This window comes from Telopea speciosissima, chromosome 10 (genome assembly GCF_018873765.1).
Source record: "Telopea speciosissima isolate NSW1024214 ecotype Mountain lineage chromosome 10, Tspe_v1, whole genome shotgun sequence".
Lineage (NCBI taxonomy): Eukaryota > Viridiplantae > Streptophyta > Magnoliopsida > Proteales > Proteaceae > Telopea > Telopea speciosissima.
Window position 1 is genome coordinate 13,825,619 of NC_057925.1, and position 21,347 is coordinate 13,846,965.

At 38.1% G+C, this 21,347-nt stretch overlaps 1 protein-coding gene across 1 annotated transcript in view; it reads right to left on the minus strand.

The window, feature by feature from the left end:
* The window catches only part of LOC122642182 (rho GTPase-activating protein 7-like), a 120,601-nt gene that overhangs the window by 38,130 nt on the left and 61,124 nt on the right, over window positions 1-21,347 (minus strand). Inside the window, exons 11-13 of the mRNA XM_043835610.1 lie at window positions 11,145-11,232; window positions 5,876-6,119; window positions 4,486-4,707 (exon numbers count right to left, since the gene is read on the minus strand). Coding sequence (XP_043691545.1) covers window positions 4,486-4,707; window positions 5,876-6,119; window positions 11,145-11,232 — 554 coding nt within the window. The remainder of the gene's footprint in view (window positions 1-4,485; window positions 4,708-5,875; window positions 6,120-11,144; window positions 11,233-21,347) is intronic.

Consider the following 21,347-nt stretch of genomic DNA (forward strand, 5'->3'; position numbering starts at 1 on the left):
AAGCTAACAGTGAAGGTTTGATGAAAGTTGAATGAAAATTTTAAAATTAGAAAATTAGGGTTTCGGGTTTTGGGTTTTGGGAAAGAAGGGGATGATGAAATTTAGGGTTTAGAGATGGAATTTGGACTAGGGCTCTTGGTCGAGGGCTAGGGGCAGTGAGGAGAGGGTTCGGTTGTAATATGGATGGATTTGGATGGCTGGATATGTCTGGACAGATTTTTAGGGCTTTGGGTTTTAATGGAGATGAGGGGGATTAGGGTTTATGTGCTATTAGGATGGGACTGGAATTGGGATCGAGTGGAGGGGATGACCTGCTGAAACTATAGTGTGAATTTGGAGTGGATCTAATGGTGGAATGGAGCTGAACAGAATTGAGACTGTCCTAGGGTTAGATGGATCCCTTAGGTTGGAGGATTAGAAGAAGAAGGTTGATTGCAGAAATCTATAAATTACTTACTGAATTTGCAGATCTTCAATGGCAGCAGCTTTGAAGGACAAAAGAGAGCCTCCCAATCTAAAAGATGCAAGGATTCGAATGGAGATCCACCAATTCCTTCACCTTGATAGAGTCCACAAGGCAACACTCATGATTGGAGCAAAGCAGCAGCAAAGGCAGCAAGCAAACTGAAATTTTTAATCTGAATTGTGGGGGAGCCTTCCCACGATTATTATTTTATAATCATTGGCCAATGGCCTTACACCTATTCAGCTTAGGGATTGAAATCCTAAGGCTGACTTCTATTACAAAAAGGAAATACTCCTCTTCCTAAATCGTGGAGGGAGTGGGACAACTTAAAGTAAAGCTAATAAATTAAATTATTCCCTAGAACCAATAGGATTAAATCCCCTAACAGCCAATAGGATTAATCCTTTGACAACCAATAGGAATAGATCACTTAAATTGAACCATGGTCTGAACCGGTTCAATTTAAGTTTACAATATTAGACTAAGTATGGAAAAAATAAACTAAGTATGAAAACTAGTAAAATAAAAGTATAAAAATAAGGCTCCAACAATCAGCCCTATTCCTAGGGCTGTTTCTTCTTCTTGCGGATGCTTGGACCTGCATCACTGGAAGCCATGAGTTTGGGTGAGAGTAAAGGATTTGGGCATTTGGCATGCACCATCCTTCACAAGAGAGAGCCCAATCCAGCACATCATGTTGATAATGGCTTCGAGAGCGTCGGTTCAGTTGCTGGATATGATGATGGACCATCCTTCAAGAGCACCGGTTCGGCATTTGGAGGGTATGGTGGCTATGAGGGTGTCTATGGTGGATCTTCTAGTTCATTCCCCAGTACTGAGTATGGGGGTGGGTCAGGTGCTGGGTCATCTTTCGTTGACAGCATCTTCTTGTATCTGGCCCAACCATCTATGCCGGTTCCACCTAGTTTCAATCTCAGTGAGCCCTTCCCTAGGTTAAGATACCTCCGATATGTTGATGATGGGGCTTATAGGTGGGATATAACGGACTATCAAAAAAACTGGACCCAAAACATGTCATGAGCGTACACTAGAAAACTTGGGTCCAAACCACAAGTATCATATTGACTGGGTTTTTTCTGAAACTAATTCATTGAATAGGTGTAAAATGTTAAAAATAGGCCGCACATAAAAATTCAGGTTAAAAAACCATTTTCTGGAGACCTCAAAACCTAGGTTTCGAGTTTGGCCCACAAAAATACAAGTTTCAACCAGGTTTTGGTCGAAACCTAGCATATCTATAGGCAGCACATAAAAATTCAGGTCAAAAAATCCATTTTCTGCACCTCGAAACCTAGGTTTCGAGTTTGGCCCACAAAAATACTAGGTTTCGACCAGGTTTCGGTCGAAACCTGCCATCCCTCTCTTCTTCCATTGGTAAGTCTTCTTTATTTCTTCTTCCCAACCCCTTTCTTCCATAGTCCATACTGGTCATTGTTCCCTCTTTTCCTTCTCTTTCTCTCTTATACTTTGAGTGTGTGTACCTTGGGCTGAGGCAACATCAACTCTAGAACCATCATTGCTGTAATCTTTCCTGTTAAGAGAACCATATCAAAATTCAGGTCTTGTTCTTTATCTTGCACCAAACCTGGTTTCAGCAAGCTCCTTTGGTCTTCCAATGGCTGAATCATTCGCTTGATTAATTTGGGTTAACAGGACTGTGGATCAGCAACCTATCCCTGAATCTCACTTTGATTGGATTCCTATCAAGTGAGAACTCTCACTCGCAAGTCTGAAGTTCTGCGCTGGTTTACTGCACATGCTGTGGGCTGGATGTTGAAAAGAACCTCAAATTGTGGGTTTCTTCTTAAAATCTTATTTGTTTCTTTCCATGCCCCCTCCTCTTTGTTTTTAATTCAGCTTATACCCATTAGTTAGTTTCATTCCAAGTTTGTCCTTGCCCTTTAATTCTAATTCCTTTCTCATCCGTGTTCCCTTACCTTCTTAAGTAAGCCTTAAGATTCTGCCTGGTTACAAAGTTGCCACCCTCCTTTGAAAACTTCGGTTTATTTGGAGTTTTGCCACAATTTTGATTAATTGAGTTGATATTCGTTCAAGTTGGCCCATAAGCCATCCAAACTGGGTTTTTTGGAACTCCGGATTGCATTAAAGATTTAGAGGGTCAATAAGAACATGATGCATGTGAAATCGCTCACAGACAAAACTGTTAACAAGCTAGACACATGCAGGTCCAAGAGTAATTAGTTCTCCTTACATTCTATAATAGACTACCCAATATGAAGTACATTCAGGCCAATTACAAAAGCATGGATCAGAGACAATAAGCCACAAAATATATAGCTGAAGTATTTGAAAAGGGAATGTTTTCAACATGATAAAATAACTGCATAAATTGCAAAAAAGAATTCAGAAGATATAACATATCAAAAGAAACTAGGAAGTGTAACAAATTAACAATCATCTTGTGAAAGGAAATAACTGTCCAAAATGCAGAATGAGAGAATGAGTAAATCCCTGGAACGGATTTTGGTCAGGAAAATTGGTAACGGTAAATCTACTTTTTTCTGGACTGATCATTGGATTGCCTCTCATCATGGCTGCCTCCTTGATTCAGCTAAATTATCGATCTCCTTGACTGAGAGAATGAGTAAAGTTGATTCTTTTTCTGTGGAGTCTGGCTGGAATACTTCTGTATTAATAATTCGCTACCTTCAAATATTTCTTCTCTGATTCATAAAGTAAATTTGTCATTGTCTGATGACAGTTGGTGGTGTACTTTGGCCAAGAATGGTATGTTTAGTACTAAACTTGCTGCTAGGTCGCTAAATTCTGTTTCTACAAGTAGTAATTCTTGCTTGTCCTCTTGGTGGAACTTCTTTTGGCAGCTTAAGATTCACCCCAAATTTAAATTCTTCTTCTGGTGTGTGTTAAATGCAGGTCTTCCAGTCAAGGCTTCTCTTTACAAATGGTTCCAGACCGACCCTTCCTGTGTATTATGTGGAAACTGTGTCGAATCCTTTTGGCATCTATTTCTTTCTTGCGATTGGGTTAAACACATCTGGGTGGCGGGGCCTCTGGGATTGAGAACTGAGTTTTTGGACAATGCTTCTCTGCAAGAATTCTGCCTTACCACTTTTTTTCCCTCATAAATTAGATAAACGATCTTTAGCTTGGTTTTTTGGAGTGTTTATTATTACGTGTTATTTCATTTGGGCCATCAGGAACAAGGTTGTTTTTGGATCGGAAAAACCCGATTCCCTTTGGGTAGTTAACCAGGTTAAGCGTTGGTTAGTTGATTTGAATTTAAACCCCCCTTCCATTTCTTCCTAGGATAAATATATTATTATTGAGGAGGAATTTATAGTTCCTGCTGTCTCTTCATTACCAAAACTTTCTTATCCTGTTTTAATCTGTGCAGGATACCAGATACTAGGAGTAAACTTGGCCGGATGGTCTTATCTTCTCCTCCTAGATGGCAGATTCATCCTTTTGGCTGCAGGATACTTCATATCTTCCACTCCTTTGGAACCACAATTAGTCAGTATTCGGACAGGCCTCAATCATGCTTCAAGTATGGGGTTGATGATAAAAGAAGTCTGGTGCTTAAATCAACAGATCACTGATCTCCTTCCATCTCCAACTTCTCCTTGGCCTTGGAATCTTTTAAAAGACTTGTTATATATAAATAGTATAGCTCAAAATGTCTCATTTGTCAATAAGGGAGACTCTCTTTGTATGGCTATTGCCCTTAATTTAGCGAGACTCGGGCAATCTAAAAACTCTGTATATGTCTTTTTTCTAATTTAATCTTTTCTTTTTACCATAAAAAAAAAAACATGCAGAATGGAATCCACAAAAACAGATGCAGATACAGTACCCAAATCCCAAGAACATTAAGATCTCACAGTTTTGGCCTTACAATTGAACAGGAACTAAAAAAATAAACAATTTAATGAAAATGTATAAACCATCACCAAAAGTACATAAAAAACCATTTTTTGGAACCAATAATTCACAGAAAAGATTAAAAGGGGAAAAACCTTATAGTCATAGAGATCACTAGCAGCAGAACCACTGCTTTCACTCAATTTCCCACTGAGTACACGGTCATGATTGCCATTCATCTCTGGATCAACTTCATTTTCTGCATCATGAAATCCATTGCCTTTCAGATCCACATTTTCATCATCAGTCGAGTCCTCACTCGCACTGTTTTCTATTTGAGAATCAGCTGAAATGGAGCACCTGTTTAGATTATCATCCTGATACAAAGGAATGTGAAATAGTTAAGCAAAGATGACACAATAAAACAAAGAAATAGACAACCTACTACGACAGAAGAAACTGCATCCAGTAGCCTCACAATTGATGCAACACAAATTACACAAATATAATACAAATTGTATAAATTATAAAATAAATTGAGAGATAACATAAAAGTGAAGATCGAACAATAAAAACCCAAAACACCATTTTTTATAGTTTGAATTTCATCCAAAGCATCTTCAGTCTAGGGCCTCAGCTTGAAGATGGGTTACGGTCCCATAACTCACCGCATGTCTCATGTCCACAATCAAGTCCCACCACTGAATGGGACCGCTGATTTGCGTGAATATGAGAGTATGATCATGTGGGGTGAAAGATTACAAGAATCCATCCCTGACTATAATGTTGGTGAAAGACTTAAAACATTGGACTGGGAGTTAGAAATAATCCTTAAAACGTTCTCTTCTTAGGCACTTTAGGAGTTTAAGCAGTAAGATCTTCAGTAAGCATTTTTTTTAAGATAAGCAACAACACAATATTGAAGGAAAATAGAGAGTTCAGGGGCCTAGAAGAACCAGGCCCCGATGAACAACAAAATCATATTGATAAGAGTCAGAAATCATATAAATGCCAAAGGAAAAAGCCAAGTGCCACTTATAACAGCTAGCTAAAAAGAAAAGACAGCAGCATGGACGCTAAAAAATACAATCTGACATAATTTCTCTAGTCTCTCATAAAGGAAAGGCATTCCTGGAGCACCATCTCAGTATCACAAAGCCCTGGCTGGCCAAAAGATCAACCTTTTCATTTGCTGTCCTCGCCTTCCAATAGAAAGAGTCATTCACTTGTGAAGCCAAGAGCCTGATGAACTCAATAAAATGCACAAATCTCCACTGGCCTTTATTCTTGGAGTGATTCTAACTTGCCAACTACATTAAGTTACAGTTTCTCCCTAAATTCTATTCCCTAAAACAGAAAATAGTGAATTTTTTCAAGCTGAAGAACAGATTTTATTATGACACTTAATAATTTTGATGTACAAATCTATTTCACTCTCTCTGTTTTGGAAAACTTAAAATTACGATTTGTGAACTCAATAACTATTTAAGATCCAATGCTATATGATGTTACTAAAATAATGACTACTGGCTGAAAGAAACTTACATCAAATATATTCTCATACTCCTCCAAAAGAGTTGTGACAATAGCTTGAGCATTATTTGCAGCATTTGCTGCAGCCAGAAGCTGAGCAGAATTATCACCATTCACATCAAAGTCATCCTCCAACTCACATTCACCGGCTAAAAGTGGACGCAGTAATAGGGGTGCCATGCAGGCAGCAACAGCAGATGGAGTCATCCGATTCTCAGAAGCATGAGCAGCAATAGAGTGCATCATTTTCAGAATTCTATGAACATATAATCACAAATTGACAAGTAAAATAAACCGAGGTAAGAAAGTGAACCAATTGCTACAAGTGTAATTAGTGAAATACTGAAACTCCTTATGCATCAAAGACACAAAACCAACATGATGTTCATGTAATATAAAATTCTAATCACTTCATCTGTTGGCAGCTTCACGACCATTACAAAAATGGTTGGTTAAAATCAATCATTATGGAGAGGCCAATGCTTCCAGGGGATGTAACCAAACAAATGAGCACGTAATGAAGGCTAGGAGGCTTCAAAGCTCAAATGTAGAGCACATGAATTAATTAGACTGTTGAGAAAATATGAGTAAAAGTATCCAGTATGGCTATTGGTTTGGCTGTTGTTTCATAAAGATTTTTAATAATAAATAAACTATTTCTATCTCGTATCAGCAGCATTATCTTATAGATAGCTTTGCACTTCTAAAATATTTTATGCTATCAACTAGAGTTGAAGCATAGCCAAATGGAGTACACCACCCATACTCATACCCATGTTGGTGTAATAAAATACATGAGTAATTTTAATGAAGCTAACACCCTCTGGAAGAATGAAGTCTGTCAAAACTCCACCACATAACATTGGAGGGTTAACCTTTAAAGTTTAAACCCCCAGCCCCACCTACCCTACCCCTAATGGTAATGGGACCACCCTACACACAATTTAGTGGTCGTTGCAACGCTTAAAATAAGTGCTTAAGGATCTTATAGCGTAAAATAAGTGGAAACCACTTATTTGAGTTGTTTGCCAAACTCAAATAAGTGTTTATTTGTTTAAGCAATAAGTTAAATGCTGCTTATTTTTTAGAAAGTAATAGGAAACATTATAAAATCTCTTATTTGCACAAGATCTTGTTAGATAGTTATTGTGCCTTAAATGAAACCTAAACATCCCTTGACAAATCGACAAAAAACACTTTTTAAAATACTCCTAAACAAAAAATTTCAGCATAAAATGAACCTCTGGTTTAGAAGGGGATTTAGGGAAGCAGATTTGGGACAAATTCAAGATTCATATAGTATATTAGTATCTGTGCATATTTATTTCCTCTTTGGCTTCTATGATGTCTCTTTTTTGCTACAGCTGATAAAAACCGTTGCTTTGGACGATGCATATGTAGAAAGCCTAGGCTTTTTTTTCCCCCTTTCCTAGTATTTACTAGCAAATTTGATTTTTCCTTTCCTCTTTCTTTCTATAGTGGAGATTGTCGCATGTAATGACAGGTCACATCCATATTATTAAAAGCTTATGTCGACAAAAGAGTGTGAATCCTCAATATTAAGGGTTTGATTTCATCCAGGCACTTGTTTCTTTCTATTTGCAGCTTTGTATGTTTCAAAGATGAACATGGTTTGAAATCTCACCGAGATATCGCCGAAATCTCACCTAGATATCGCTGAAATCTCCGAAAATTTTGGTAGTTTTGAAGTCACCGAGACGAAACTAGGGGCGAAAATATAAAACACACGTTGTTTCGACCGAAATTTTGGTACTGTTTGTACTGTTCACCGAAATGACACATTGCATGCTTTATAAAGCACCATTTCCCAAGTTCTCGTTGGTTCCGCCTGTTTCGACCTGGAGAAAGAGAAAAAACTTTGACACTTGGATTTTTTGCCACATCACTGCTTCAAACTACTGGGATACACTGCTGGGGGTTGCTACATCACTCCAAAGAGATTAGTTGCCCCTTACTAGGGAAGATTTAGCCACATTCAACAGATTTAGGTAAACTACTTTTTCCCAAAACAAAATATTTCTGAAAAAAGTATGATAAATACCTGTTGCTTGGTGATGGATTTTTTATATATCAGACACCGAAGGCCAATTTACGACCTCAGGGTGTCGAAATTTTATTTTATAATTTTTTTATTTGTTTCGTTTAAAAATTGATTTTTTTTACAAAAAAAAAAGTGAAAAAATTAAGGTTAATATAAACCGGATGGGATACAATTATATATATATATATAATCACCGTTGGCCGATCTACGGCCTCATAGAGTTAGAAATTATTTTCTTCCGGTAATAATTATTTTTAATTTTCAAAATTATGAAAATATTTAAAAATTCAAAAAATAGGGAAAATAATGAATATTACTTGAAAAATAAAGGAAAATTATGTTTCTAATTTCAGAGTATTTTGAAGCATACATGAGACTTCAAATGTTGTGTTGTATTTAGTTTTCTTGTATTAGGCCAATATTTTACCGAAAGAAAATTCTAAAAATTATTTTTAATCATGAGAAAAACATAAGGATTAGGGGAAAAAGCTAAGCAAATTGCATATACTCCCAGAACTGAGGATTGTGTAGGTTGTCAGAGATGTGAATCCGCCTGTCCAACAGATTTCTTGAGTGTCCGAGTTTATTTATGGCATGAGACAACTCGCAGTATGGGTCTAGCTTATTGATATGTTCCAAAAAACTCCAATTGAATCCATTTGATTTCTCTTTACCGACAAAACCCGTACTCGAAATATTATACCAAATCTAAGCAAAGCTTTCAAACAAATCTAAGATTGCTTAAATGTGATTTATATTGAAGGAGTTATGTTTCGGTCAAATTTAATTTGGTGTCTGCAAATGCTGTCAAGATCACTCTGAATGAAAATGTTTCTTTAAACATCAAAACCAATGAATATTTTACCGCACTTTTGGTTTTTAGCAATGTTTTCTCATATTAAGATTTATGGAATTTATAGGTTTGAGAAAACCCTCAGCATTTAAAACTTGAAAATTGCACCTACCGTCGAAAATCTAGTTTTTGTTCTTGAACTAGAGGGTTGACTTTTTATCCTTATGGAATTTATTTTTTAATTATTTTTGTTGGATTCATATAGGGGGTATTTATTTTTTTATGAATAATATCTTAAGTAAATGAAATAAAAACATTTACTTAAATGATATTAGGCATAAATAACTATCTATCCTGGTTTCTGGCATAAATAAGTGTCTTTATACCAAGGTTTCCCACCGAGATCTCGGCGAGACAATGCAATCTTCTCATTTAGCCTAGCATCGCCTCTTGGTTTTTCAAAAAACCGAGATATTACTGAGATCTTGCCAAGTGAGTTCTTGTTCGATGGTGAGAGGATGAAAGGCTGAGACAGCCTACCCTATCCCCTCTTCCATATCCCCTTCTTTTTCCTCTTCTTCTTATCCTTTATGATCTTCTTTCTTATGCAAACAAGAATTAGCAATAAAAAAAGGGTTTCAGTTATTAAATTTTGTTCTTTTATTGTATTGATCCTGCTGCAATCGATCTCCCGCTGGTTTCCCTGGTTCGAGTTCGAGTTTGTGCTGTTAACTAGGATTTTTTTTTTTTTTTGGTTACTTTCTTGTGTATTGAGTAGGTCCTTTTTATAGAGGGCTGGTTGTGTTGTTGTTGTTGTACTTCGATGTATTGGCACCACTATGTAATTCTATGATCTTTTCTATCAATAGAATCTTGTTATCTATCCACACACACACACACACACACAGATATATATATATATATATATATATATATATATATATATATATATATATCATCATTAATTAAGTGGTTAAAATAAGTTCATAGTTGTCGAGGCGCCACTGCGCCACCTAGGGGTCCAGATTTTTGGGGGCCTAGGCGACTACCTTCTTAGTAAATGTTTTTATATTTGTCATTTCATTTACTTAAAATATTATTCATAAATAAGCAAATACTCTCTATTTCAATCCAATAAAAATAGTTAAAAAATCAAATTCCAAAATCATAAAAAGTCAACCTCCCCAGGTCAAGAACAAAAACTAGAATTTTGGCGGTAGGTGAAATTTTCAACTTTCTAAGAGTTTTTCTCAAATCAAAAAATTCAATAAAGCTTAATATGGTAAACCATTGCTAAAAACAAAAAGTGCAGTAAAATATCCACTTGTTTTGATATATATAAAAATATTTTTCATTTAGAGCGATTTTGACAATATCCGCGCACATCAAATAAAGTTTGATCGGAACATAACTCCTTCAATATAAATCAGATTTAAGCAATCTTGGATTTATTGGAAAGCTAGTTCGGTGTTCTACCTAATACAAAAAGTCTCATGTAAAAATAAAATAGTTGACTAGTCAAACTTCTTAGAGAATAAAAATAGTTCTCTAAATCCAGAGCAGTTCAGTTATTTATAGATAAGATCATAATTTCTAAGAACAGTATAAACCAAATGTGAGACTAGGTATACCAGAACAATGACTAATTCCAAGAACAATATAAACCAAATGTATGTTTTGAATGTTTTAAACTTCCAATAGCTTGCTTCTTCAGTTCTGCTGGCTTCTAGTTCTATGTTTATTTTTTATGATTTGATGTGGCTTAATATTGATTTTTGTTGACTTGATGTGATTTAATGTTGATTTTTAATGACTTGATGTGACTTAATGTTGATTTTTGATGACTTGATGTGGCTTAATATTGATTTTTGATGACTTGATGTGGCAATGTCGATTTTTGATGACTTGATGTGGCTCAATGTTGATTTTTGATGATATAAGGTATATATTGTAGCACACTAAATAATGTTAGAAAAGAAGAGAAATAAAAAATAACACTTGGGTGCCTTGGTCGCCTAGGCGGGCGCCTTATCAACTAAGCGCTTAGGCACCCACCGCACCCCTCCACCGCCTTGGGTCGCCTTCCGCCTTGACAACTATGGATAAGTCCTTGCATTTACTTTTAAAATAAGAGATGCCAAATGAGGTCCAACAGTCATAGAAAGAAATTAAATTAGTACTGTTGTCCCTAAATTATTGAAATTTAAGTCATAGAAACTATAGAAATAAAGGTCAGCATCACTACAATAAGATGATACCAGATGCATCAGAGTTACTGTAAAGAGCAAATCTATGAAGCAAAATTGGTTTCTTACTTTGAATATAGCTGTGTAACAACTAACAACCTTAAACTGCAGATGGACGATAGGGACAATATCTTACTGAAAACAAAATGATAATAGCAATAATAAGAGTAATAATTAAACCTCTGTAATAATCGCCGATTTGGCTCTGGAAACGTCTCCAAAATTGCTGACCGCATAGCATTTACCCGAGCCTCCTTCCTTTCAATTCCTTTACAACAACAAAACAAACAAACTGGTAAATCTATAGTTATAACAAAAAGGAAAGGAAATAGACCTATGATAATGAAGAATCAGTCTAGAGTACAAGATTGGCTACGACAACTGTGGATCCAAACTAAGCCCCAAACAAAAAAATAATAAAAAACTCAGCTTCAATTAACTGTCTAGTTGAAAGAAGAAGAGCAACAATCAGGCACTAACAGGGGTAAAAGAAAAAGTAACATAGTCAAGTAGAGTCAGGCATACATTGACCCAGACTAGTGAGTAGCAACTTAAAGAGAAAATTTCATTAATTGCTCAAAAATAAAAGGAAAAAAAAAAATATGATGTTTTTCATGTCAATCTAAACTTACATTCATCAGAGACTAAAAAGAAAAGGTGCAAATTAAAGAGATCAAAGATTGAAGAAACACCAAGGAAAATCAACACAGGATCTTCCGAAATTTTGAAAAGAGGACTATCATCAATTTTTAGCCATCCAATCATGATAAGATTTCATATAAACATAAAAACTTTAATTTCCCCTAAAATCCAGGAACAGCTGGACAGAAGGAAGAAGCATAGGGAAATTTTGATTAAAAGGTTTAAAGTAAAATGATTGACCCAAGAATAAAAGGGATGTCATATGTCGCTCAAGGTTTTAAAGATCCTTCTGAACTCAGGTTGTGCAATTCAATGAATGAATAGGACAAAAAAATGTGGGGGGAGTAGGCAGAGCTGCTGCTAAACCCACCTTCAATCACAGCGAGAGAGACTCCAGGGTTCATATATATATGAACCCGGTTGGGAGCCAAATGGAAATGAACAAGGTTCAAATTTAGTTATGGGTTTGATACGTATGAGATAGAGATTGATTTTACTTCTATTTCAGTTTTAGACTACGATTATGAAACTTTCATTTTCTTTTCCTTTATATATAATATACAACCCAATGTAATGGGAGAGTTGAATAAGAATGAATTAAAGATGTTGAGTTTGTTGTAGTGGGGCCCTGCTGGCCAATCGTGCTTTTCCTCTCTCCTCCTTTCTTCCTCCTCTCCCTTCCCATAGATCCATAGTTGTCACGGCGTCACGGCGATCCAAGTCGGTGGAGGGGTGTCACGTCGATATATCGACATGTCGCCCGCCATGGCATTGCCATGGCGAGCATGTCGACCATATTTTATTTTTTATTTTCTCTATTTTTAATGTTTTAATAGATGTATACTCAAGCCATGTTTTATTTTTTCTCTATTGTTTCTCAAGTTTTAAGAAGACAATTCAGAAATCGAAGAAGAAATCAAAGAGGGAAAGAAGAAATTGAAAAAGAAATCGACTAGGGAAAGAAGAAATCGAAGAGGGACGCCATGCAACCTTCTCCAGCGCCAGGGGCCCAGGACGCCATGGCGACGCCATGACAACTATGCATAGATCAAGTACCGCTCCTTCTGGGTGAGTTCTTCTTAGCTTTCCTTTTTATTTCCTTTATCCCTTCTGTTCCTTCTACTTTATTTTATTTCCCCTCCAATGTTTCTTCTTTATTTTCCAGGTCTGTTCTAACGTGACTTGCAGTCCAACAAGTGTAGATTGATCTCACTCGCTCCTCTTTCTTTCTTCCTCATATATTGGATGGGAACTCTTCTGTCCTAGACGATTCCATCCCAAGGCACTGACCAATCGAAACTCCTCCAGTTGCAAGAGTCAAATCCAGTTGCAGAGTGGATTCTTTGACCTAACTGCAGATCTGGTTGTAGAATTTACATCCATCTTATTCCCTATTGTTTGGGGCTGGTGTTAATTGGAATAACGAGGGAATAAGATTATGAACCTCATCTTACAATTTCATTGGATTTGGACTCAGAGGGTGAGAGAGTTCACTGATTCACAAGTCTTCATTCTTCCGCTGGTTCTGTGCTCTTATCATGAGAAGTTGAAGAAAACCTGGTGATGATATTTTATGTCACCATAACCCCCTTCTTTCCCAAAGTACTCTGACGTTTATCCTTTATTTTCACTCCTATTGTTTCCTTATTTTAATTCCAAGTCTACCTTCATCATAGTTGTCAAGGCGTCTCCTAGGCGTCCAGGCGCCTTTCTCTCGCCTTGTTTTCTGTTGTCGCCTTGTTTTTTTACCCCCTTGGCCGCCTTGGTTATAGGATGGGGAAGAAGTGCCCAAAAGATGGAAGAAAGGTGATGACTAGATTGGCCAAGAAGGGGGGGGGGAATTGGAATTAGAAGGTAGTCCAAAAATAGAAACTAACCAAGGGTTTGCAGTGCAGGCAGCAACAGAGTGTCTCAGCTGGAGCAGAATGGGCTACTAAGGTCTTGAAAGCTTGAAGAGGATGGAGAACAACAACAAAAAGTGACCTCCTGGGCTTCCCGCCTCAAGGAGTCAACTAGATCAAACACTAGTTCCTTCGTACAAGGATAGATCAATCACCAAGGGAAAACTTCAGTAGAAGCAAACTTGCACAGTAGCAGTAGTTGAATATCAAAATCGTAGGCTGCTTGCCCTCCTGGGTTGCTTTTATAAACTGAAATAAAGAGAGCAAGGATTCAAAATTGGAAAGTCTCAAAATTAGAAACTTCCAATTTTGGACCTTACTTGAGTTACAAGGCACTACCAGCCCAAATAAATTGTGGATGATGTGAGACTAACTATTCTAATAACAACTTAAATAAATAAAAGACTCAACTAAACTATGGGACCACCACTTAAATTAGACCAGCTGGACCAACCGGTTCAATGGTTCATTACAAGACTCAACAAATAAAACATAAAACAACCCAGTGGAATCACGGGCTACTGCTGGACAGTAGCCTACTCAAATCGTGGCTGGCTGCCAAGGCAGACAGTAGCCTTCTTCTTTTTCTTCCTTGAGTACACCCTTGGTTCTGCATGAATTCTTTTTCTACAATCAACTCTATTCAAAGCTGTTATCGAGATTTATGTAATCTCGATATTAGCTATAGTAGCTAATATCGAGAGGTGTGAGGAGGGTAGATTAGTAATCTGTTTTACTTCTTTTATTTTTTCTGTTTTCCTGTTTTGCTCAGTGGCTATTTAATGAAGATTAGAGGAAGATTACACTCATCGTGTAACTCCTCAAGTTGCGCATCTCCTCTTCTTCTTCTCTCTCTCTCTCGATTTCCCTTCTTATTCTTCTTCTTTTTCTCTTATGATTGACATGGTATCAGAGCTATAAGCACTGTTACAGCTCTCGGTGGGATTTTTCTTCTCCTTTCTACAGCCTACAATTGAAGATTGAAGTGTGTGAGAAATACTTGAGGGCTTGCGGTTTCTTCTACCTTTTGTTTGAAGGGGTGCAGTACCCTATGCTGTATTTTGGGACTGTTTAGAGACTAGTTCATGGTATAAATTAAGAACTAGGTCTCCTTTTCTGTTTATGGATTTATTTTGTGAAGCTGGAAGGAGTAAGGATTGCATTGGAAGCTGAAGATTAAATCGACAGCACTTGTCAGGGTTCTCTGAGTTCGATTTTTTCAGGAAGAGAAAATCGATTTTTTACAGGGTCTTTTGGATTGATTTTTTAGATTCTATTTGTTTAATTGGATTTTTGGAGGTATATTGGACTGTTTCGGCTATTGTTTGGAGGCAGAATTTGAGAGCAGATTTTTCGCGGAAGCAGATTTTTGTGGGAGCAGAAATTTTTTTTTATTTTTTGTGGAGCCGGATTTTTGTGGAGCAGATTTTTGTGGGAGCAGAAATATTTTTTGTGGAAGCATAATTTTTGTCGGGAGCAGATTTTTCTCTGGGAAATCTCTTGTCAGGGTTTTGTGATTCAACTTTAATCTCTTGTTCTTACATCTTTACTCCATCGTTTGATCTTGCATAATGGGTGATACTTCAAAATCAGTGATGACTGAAGTTTTCTCTTCCTCCTCCAATCATATTACTGAAAAGAAATTGGAGGGGATTAACAACTTTCAACAATGGCGGAAAATTGTTAAGTTGGTTTTGACGGGTCCTGATCAGCAGGATCACTTATTTAAGATTAAGCCTGATGATGACCCCTTATGGGACACTATTGATGCTAGAATCTTGGGACAGATGCTGAATTCTATGGAACATCAGATTGTCGACTTGGTGCCACACGTCGATACTGTTAAGGAGTTGTGGGAATACCTTCATGTTTTGTATTCTGGACAAAACAGCCTTTCCCGCATTTATGAGTTGTCCCAGGAGTTCTATAGGGTTGATCGAAAGGGTCGTCTTTTGACCCAATACTTTGCTGATTTTAAAAGGATGTATGAGGAGCCTAATTCACTTCTTCCCATTACTTCTAATGTGGAAGCATTGCAAAGTCAGCGGGAGCAACTTGCTATTATGGGATTTTTGGGAGGACTTGGGAAGGAGTTCGATTCAGTCCATTCCCAAATTCTTGGTGGTGACAAGGTAACCACATTGTCTGAGACTTTTTCCAGGGTTCTACGTGTCTCCCGTGAGACTACTACTACTGTTAATAATTTGGCCTTGGCTTCTTTTCCCCAGAACCATGGACCCAATGGTGGGGCTGGTACTGGTGGTAATGGTAATAGTAGTGTTGGTCATGGTCGTGGTGGTGGGGCTGGTTCTAGTAAACCACCTACCTTGGGTACTCAGAATGTTCCTGATGGTTCGGGGCAAGTGAGGACTTGTCATCATTGTGGTCGTCCAGGACATATCCAACGCTTTTGTTGGAAACTTCATGGTAAACCACCTCTGCAACAGTTTGCCAATTCAACTACCAGTACTGAGTCTACAGTATCTGCATCTCCACAGCCTGAGGGTAAGACCGTGAAGATGTCTGATGAAGAATATGCCCGTTTTACACAATTTCAGATTTTCAGTTAGCCCAGACTCCAACCGCCACCTTTGTTCAGACAGGTAATGCTACTGCCTGTATTTCGGTTGCTACTCCTTGTCCCTGGATCATTGATTCAGGGGCATCGGATCACATGGCGGGTGTCTCAGGTATTCTTTCTTCCTTCCAAAAATCTTCATCTAGTGTTACTTTAGTTAATGGTTCCTTAGCTAACGTAACTAATACTGGTATTGCACATGTTACAACTTCTTTGTCTTTATCTTCTGTTCTTTACTTGCCTGATTTCCCATTCAACCTTTTCTCTGTTAATCGATTAACCAAATCTCATAACTGTTCTGTAACATTTTTTCGGATTATTGTGTATTTCAGGATCTTAAGACGAAGAAGATGATTGGTAGAGGTCGTGAGTCGGGGGACTTTATATACTTGAGGACACTTCATCTATGGCGTGTACTGATGTGGCGTCACCCCACCAAATTCATTGTCACTTGGTTCATCCTTCGTTGGAGAGTTTAAAACTTTTGGATAGTCGGTCTCGGTCTCTTTCCTGTTTGAATTGTGAGTCATTTCAGTTTGGGAAACTTCATTGTGTGAGTTACCCTCCTAGAGTCAATAAACGGTCTGACCAACCTTTTTCTTTAGCTCATTCAAATGTATGGGATCCATGTCCTGTCGTGTCTACTTTGGGTTATCATTACTTTGTAACCTTCATTGATGACTAATCCAGGGTTACTTGGCTTTATATAATGAAATGTCGTTCTAAATTATTCTCAATTTTTTGTGCTTTTGTGAATGAAGTCAGTAATCAATTTCAGACTCCTTTGCGTATTCTTCGTAGTGGTAACGCTAAGGAATATTTGTCTGCCCCCTTTTTCTGAATTTATGGTTCATCATGGCATTATACATCAGTCCACTTACGCTTACACCCCACAACAAAATGGTGTAGCTGAGAGGAAGAATAGACATTTAATGGAAGTTACTTGTTCTTTATTATTTGAGATGGGTACCTAAATCTTTTGGGCAGATGCTGTTTTGACTTCCTGTTATCTCATTAATCGCATGCCTTCTTCTGTTTTATGTGGTGGTATTCCCTTATCTTTGTTATTTCCTTCTATGCCATTATTTGTTTTACCACCACAAGTATTTGGCAGTGTTTGTTTTATTCGTGATCATCGTCCAAGTGTCTCCAAGTTGGATCCTAAGGCTCTCAAGTGTATGTTTGTTGGGTATTCTCGCACTCAAAAGGGTTATCGTTGTTATTCTTTTGAGTTGCAGAAATATTTTGTTATTGCTGATGTTTCTTTCTTTGAGTCTACTCCCTACGATAGTTCATCTTTTACTGTGTCTGACTTGGATGATCTTCCCATTTCCATTGTTCAGTCAATTGTTCATCCTATTCCGCAGGCTGCCTCATCACCAGAACCTCCACCTATTGTGTTTAAACGTCACCAATAGAAAGTATATACTTGGACCCCCACTACTGCGAGTTCTAACACATCTACTTCTTCATCGGCAAATCTTGAGACCGGTAATACTCCTCCTTTGGAACCTCCTTCTGATCTTGATATTCCTATTGCTAATCGTAAGGGTGATCGGGCTTGTACTCAACACCCCATTTCTAACTTTGTTTCCTATGCTGGTTTGTCTTCCACCTTTCATTCTTGTTTACAACCTGTTGAAAATCATCTTGTTCCTAAGTCTGTCGCAGAAGCATTGTCCAGTCCTGGTTGGAAGGCTGCTATGAATGAGGAATTGTTGGCATTGGAAGAGAATCTGACTTAGGATCTTGTGCCCTTACCCTCAGGTAAATTTGTTATTGGTTGTCAGTGGGTGTATATGGTGAAAGTGAACCCTGATCGATCCTTGGCTCATTTTAAGGCATGTCTTGTTGCGAAGGGCTATGCCCAAGTATATGAGGTTGATTACTTGGATACTTTTTCTCCTGTAGTGAAGCTTACTTCTGTCCGCATTTTGATTTCTCTTGCTACTACTTACCATTGGCCTTTGTATCAGCTCGATGTCAAGAATGCGTTTTTACATGGGGATTTGAGTCATTTGACTGAGGAAGTTTATATGGAGCAACCTCCTAGGTTTGTTGCTCAAGGGGAGTCTAGCTTGGTGTGTAAGTTGAAGAAGTCTCTGTATGGGCTGAAACAGTCTCCTAGGGCCTGGTTTGGCCGATTTACTGAGGTTGTGTTAGAGTTTGGGCTGACACGATGTAGTCGTAATCATTTTGTGTTCTTCCGCCACTCTGGTGCAGGGAAAACATTTCTTGTGGTTTATGTAGATGATATAGTCATTACAGGAGATGATGGTTTAGGTATTGCAGATTTGAAGGCACACTTGTAGCAACAATTTCAGACCAAGGATCTAGGTAAGTTGAAGTATTTTTTGGGTGTGGAAGTTGCTCAGTCAAAGAAAGAAATCTCGCTCTCACAACGAAAATATGTACTTGCTGTTCTTTCAAAGATGGGAATGTTGGGTGCTAAACCTCTAGATACTCCTATGGATCCCAATTTGAAGCTTACAGCGGATGATCGTGATATTTTGCTTGATCCTAAGAAGTATCGGAGGCTAGTTGGGAAGTTAAATTACCTAACAGTAACTAGGCCGGATGTAGCCTTTCATGTTAGTATGGTAAGTCAGGTTTTGTCTGCTCCACGGACATCTCATTGGGAGGCATTTATGCATATCTTAGGCTATCTTAAAAAGGCTCCTGGACATGATCTTCTATACAATGACCATGGCCATAGGCGGAAAGAGGGTTTTTCAGATGCTGATTGGGCAGGGTCTCTAGTTGACAGGAGGTCTACTACAAGCTATTGTATGTTTGTTGGAGGTAATTTGGTGTCCTGGAACAGAAAGAAACAGACAGTAGTTGCTCGTTCCAATGCAGAGTCAGAGTACAGGGCTATGACACTCGCTACCTGTGAGTTGATGTGGATAAGAAAGTTGTTGGCTGAGCTTGGTTTTGTTGAGGATTCTCCAATGAAACTATGGTGTGACAACCAAGCAGCTGTCCATATTGCTTCAAATCCTATGTTTCATGAAAGAACGAAACAAATTGAAGTTGACTGTCATTTTGTTCGAATGAAGCTACAAGAAGGTTTAATTTCTCCTAGTCATGTATGTACAGGAGAACAACTTGCAGATATGTTCACAAAGTCTTTGGGAAGTGCAAGAGTGGATTATATTTGAAACAAGCAGGGCATGATTAACATCTATGCTCCAGCTTGAGGTGGAGTGTTATCAAGATTTATGTAATCTCGATATTAGTTCCATAGCTAATATCGAGAGGTGGGAGGAGGGTAGATTAGTAATCTGTTTTATTTCTTTTATTTTTTCTGTTTTCCTGTTTAGCCGTTAAGTGGCTATTTATTGAAGATTAGAGGGAGATTACACTCATCGTGTAACTCCCCAAGTTGCGCATCTCCTCTTCTTCTCTCTCTCTCGATTTCTTTTCTTCTTCTTCTGCTTCTTTTTCTCTTATGATTGACAAAAGCTATTCTTGTTATTGACCCTAAGCTAGTCTTTCCACACTTCTCCCAGAATCATTTTAGACCTACCCAACAATCCAGTAGAATCATGGGCTACAGCTGGACAGTAGCCTACTCAAAATCGTGGCTGGCTGCCAAGGTAGACAGCAGCCTTCTTCTTTTTCTTCCTTGAGTACACCCTTGGTTCTACATCACTTATCCCAACTAAAAGGAGCCAGCTACATGGATTCTTTTTCTACAATCAACTCTATTCAAAGCTATTCTTGTTACTAGCCCTAAGCTAGTTTTCCTCACCACTTCTCCTAGAATCATTTTAGACCTACCCCTGGCTCTTTTAGCTCCTTCAATCTGAATCAAATCACCCCTCCATACTGGAGAGCATTTAAAAGCTTCCATTGCATATGTCCATGACATCTCAAACGACCTTCTTCCAACATATCATGTATTGGAGGTACTCCTATATTAGCTCTAATTTGTTCATTACTTATCTACCTTAATAACCCTTTAAAGATTCGCCCCTACATTGCCTACTCCCTTCCCTGCGCTAAGAAGATTTTGCCTCTGAGTTTGGTTACCAGAGATCATGTTTTTTGCCGTGAGACTGTGAACCCAGGCTAAAGGTCTTGTTTCGCTGAGGCTGCCTACGGGTTGTCTTGTTGGTCTTTTGTTTTGCTTTGTTTAGCGTGTAGTTCTTGTTTGGGCCCTTGCCTTTTATTCTGCTAGCCCTTGCCGTTTTGGCAGGTCTTGTAATTGGTTCACGCTTGTTCCCTTCCCCCCTCCCCCTCTTTCTTTCCTTTGGTAATGAAATTATTTATTCATCCAAAAAAAAAACAACTCTTTAAAATTCTGGTTATTTACAAAATTGTCATTCCCCTTTAATACTTGGTTTTTTGTTGAATCTGTGGCTCATAAGTGATTCGAACCAGGGTTTTTGTTGCCGTTTTGGCAGGTCTTGTAATTGGTCCGCGCTTGTTCCCTCCCCCCCCCCCCACCCTTTTCTTTCCTTTCCTTTCCTTTGGTAATGAAATTATTTATTCATCCAAAAAAAAAACAACTCTTTAAAATTCTGGTTATTTACAAAATTGCCCTTCCCCTTTAATACTTGGTTTTTCATTGAATGTGTGGCCCATAAGTGATTCGAACCAGGGTTTTTGAATCCCAGAGTGCATTACTATCTCTCCTCCCCCCTCCCCAGCAGTGCACAATCATGGTTGATTTCTGAGAGCAGATGATGGTCGAGCAGAGGATATCTTTCATTGCCAAACGGCCTAAAAACTAAGATAAGCCACCCGAAAAACATCTTGCATGATGGGAGATGCAACAAACAACAAAAATCTGATATGATCTCGGAAGCACTCAGCTATGTAGGTTCGCCAAAACACCCATATTTACACCTGTCACAGACCTCACACTAGCATCAGCAACAAATCCCGCTGCACCTTCAGTTTTTCCTTCAAAACCAAGAATGCGACTTCTTCCATCCTACACATAATACACAGGTTTCTTCCCTGCTTGAAAGGGTAGAGCATCAGCAGCAATAACCAATGTTGACCACAAAAATCAGTGCCAACAACCCTCGCTAAAGTCAGATTTGGAATAATTAAGCAATGCGGAGTCGTGTGCAGAAATCAGGAACAGACATGTATCCAGAGCTCAGATCCACCTACACCTAAATCCTAGGATAGGGGGATATGTGTAAAATATGGGTAAGGGTATGAGGGCTCGGCTGAATTACACTAAATTATAAGCCTGTAAGGACTAAAATGTAAGCCATATTGTCACGGACATATTGCTTGGCATGG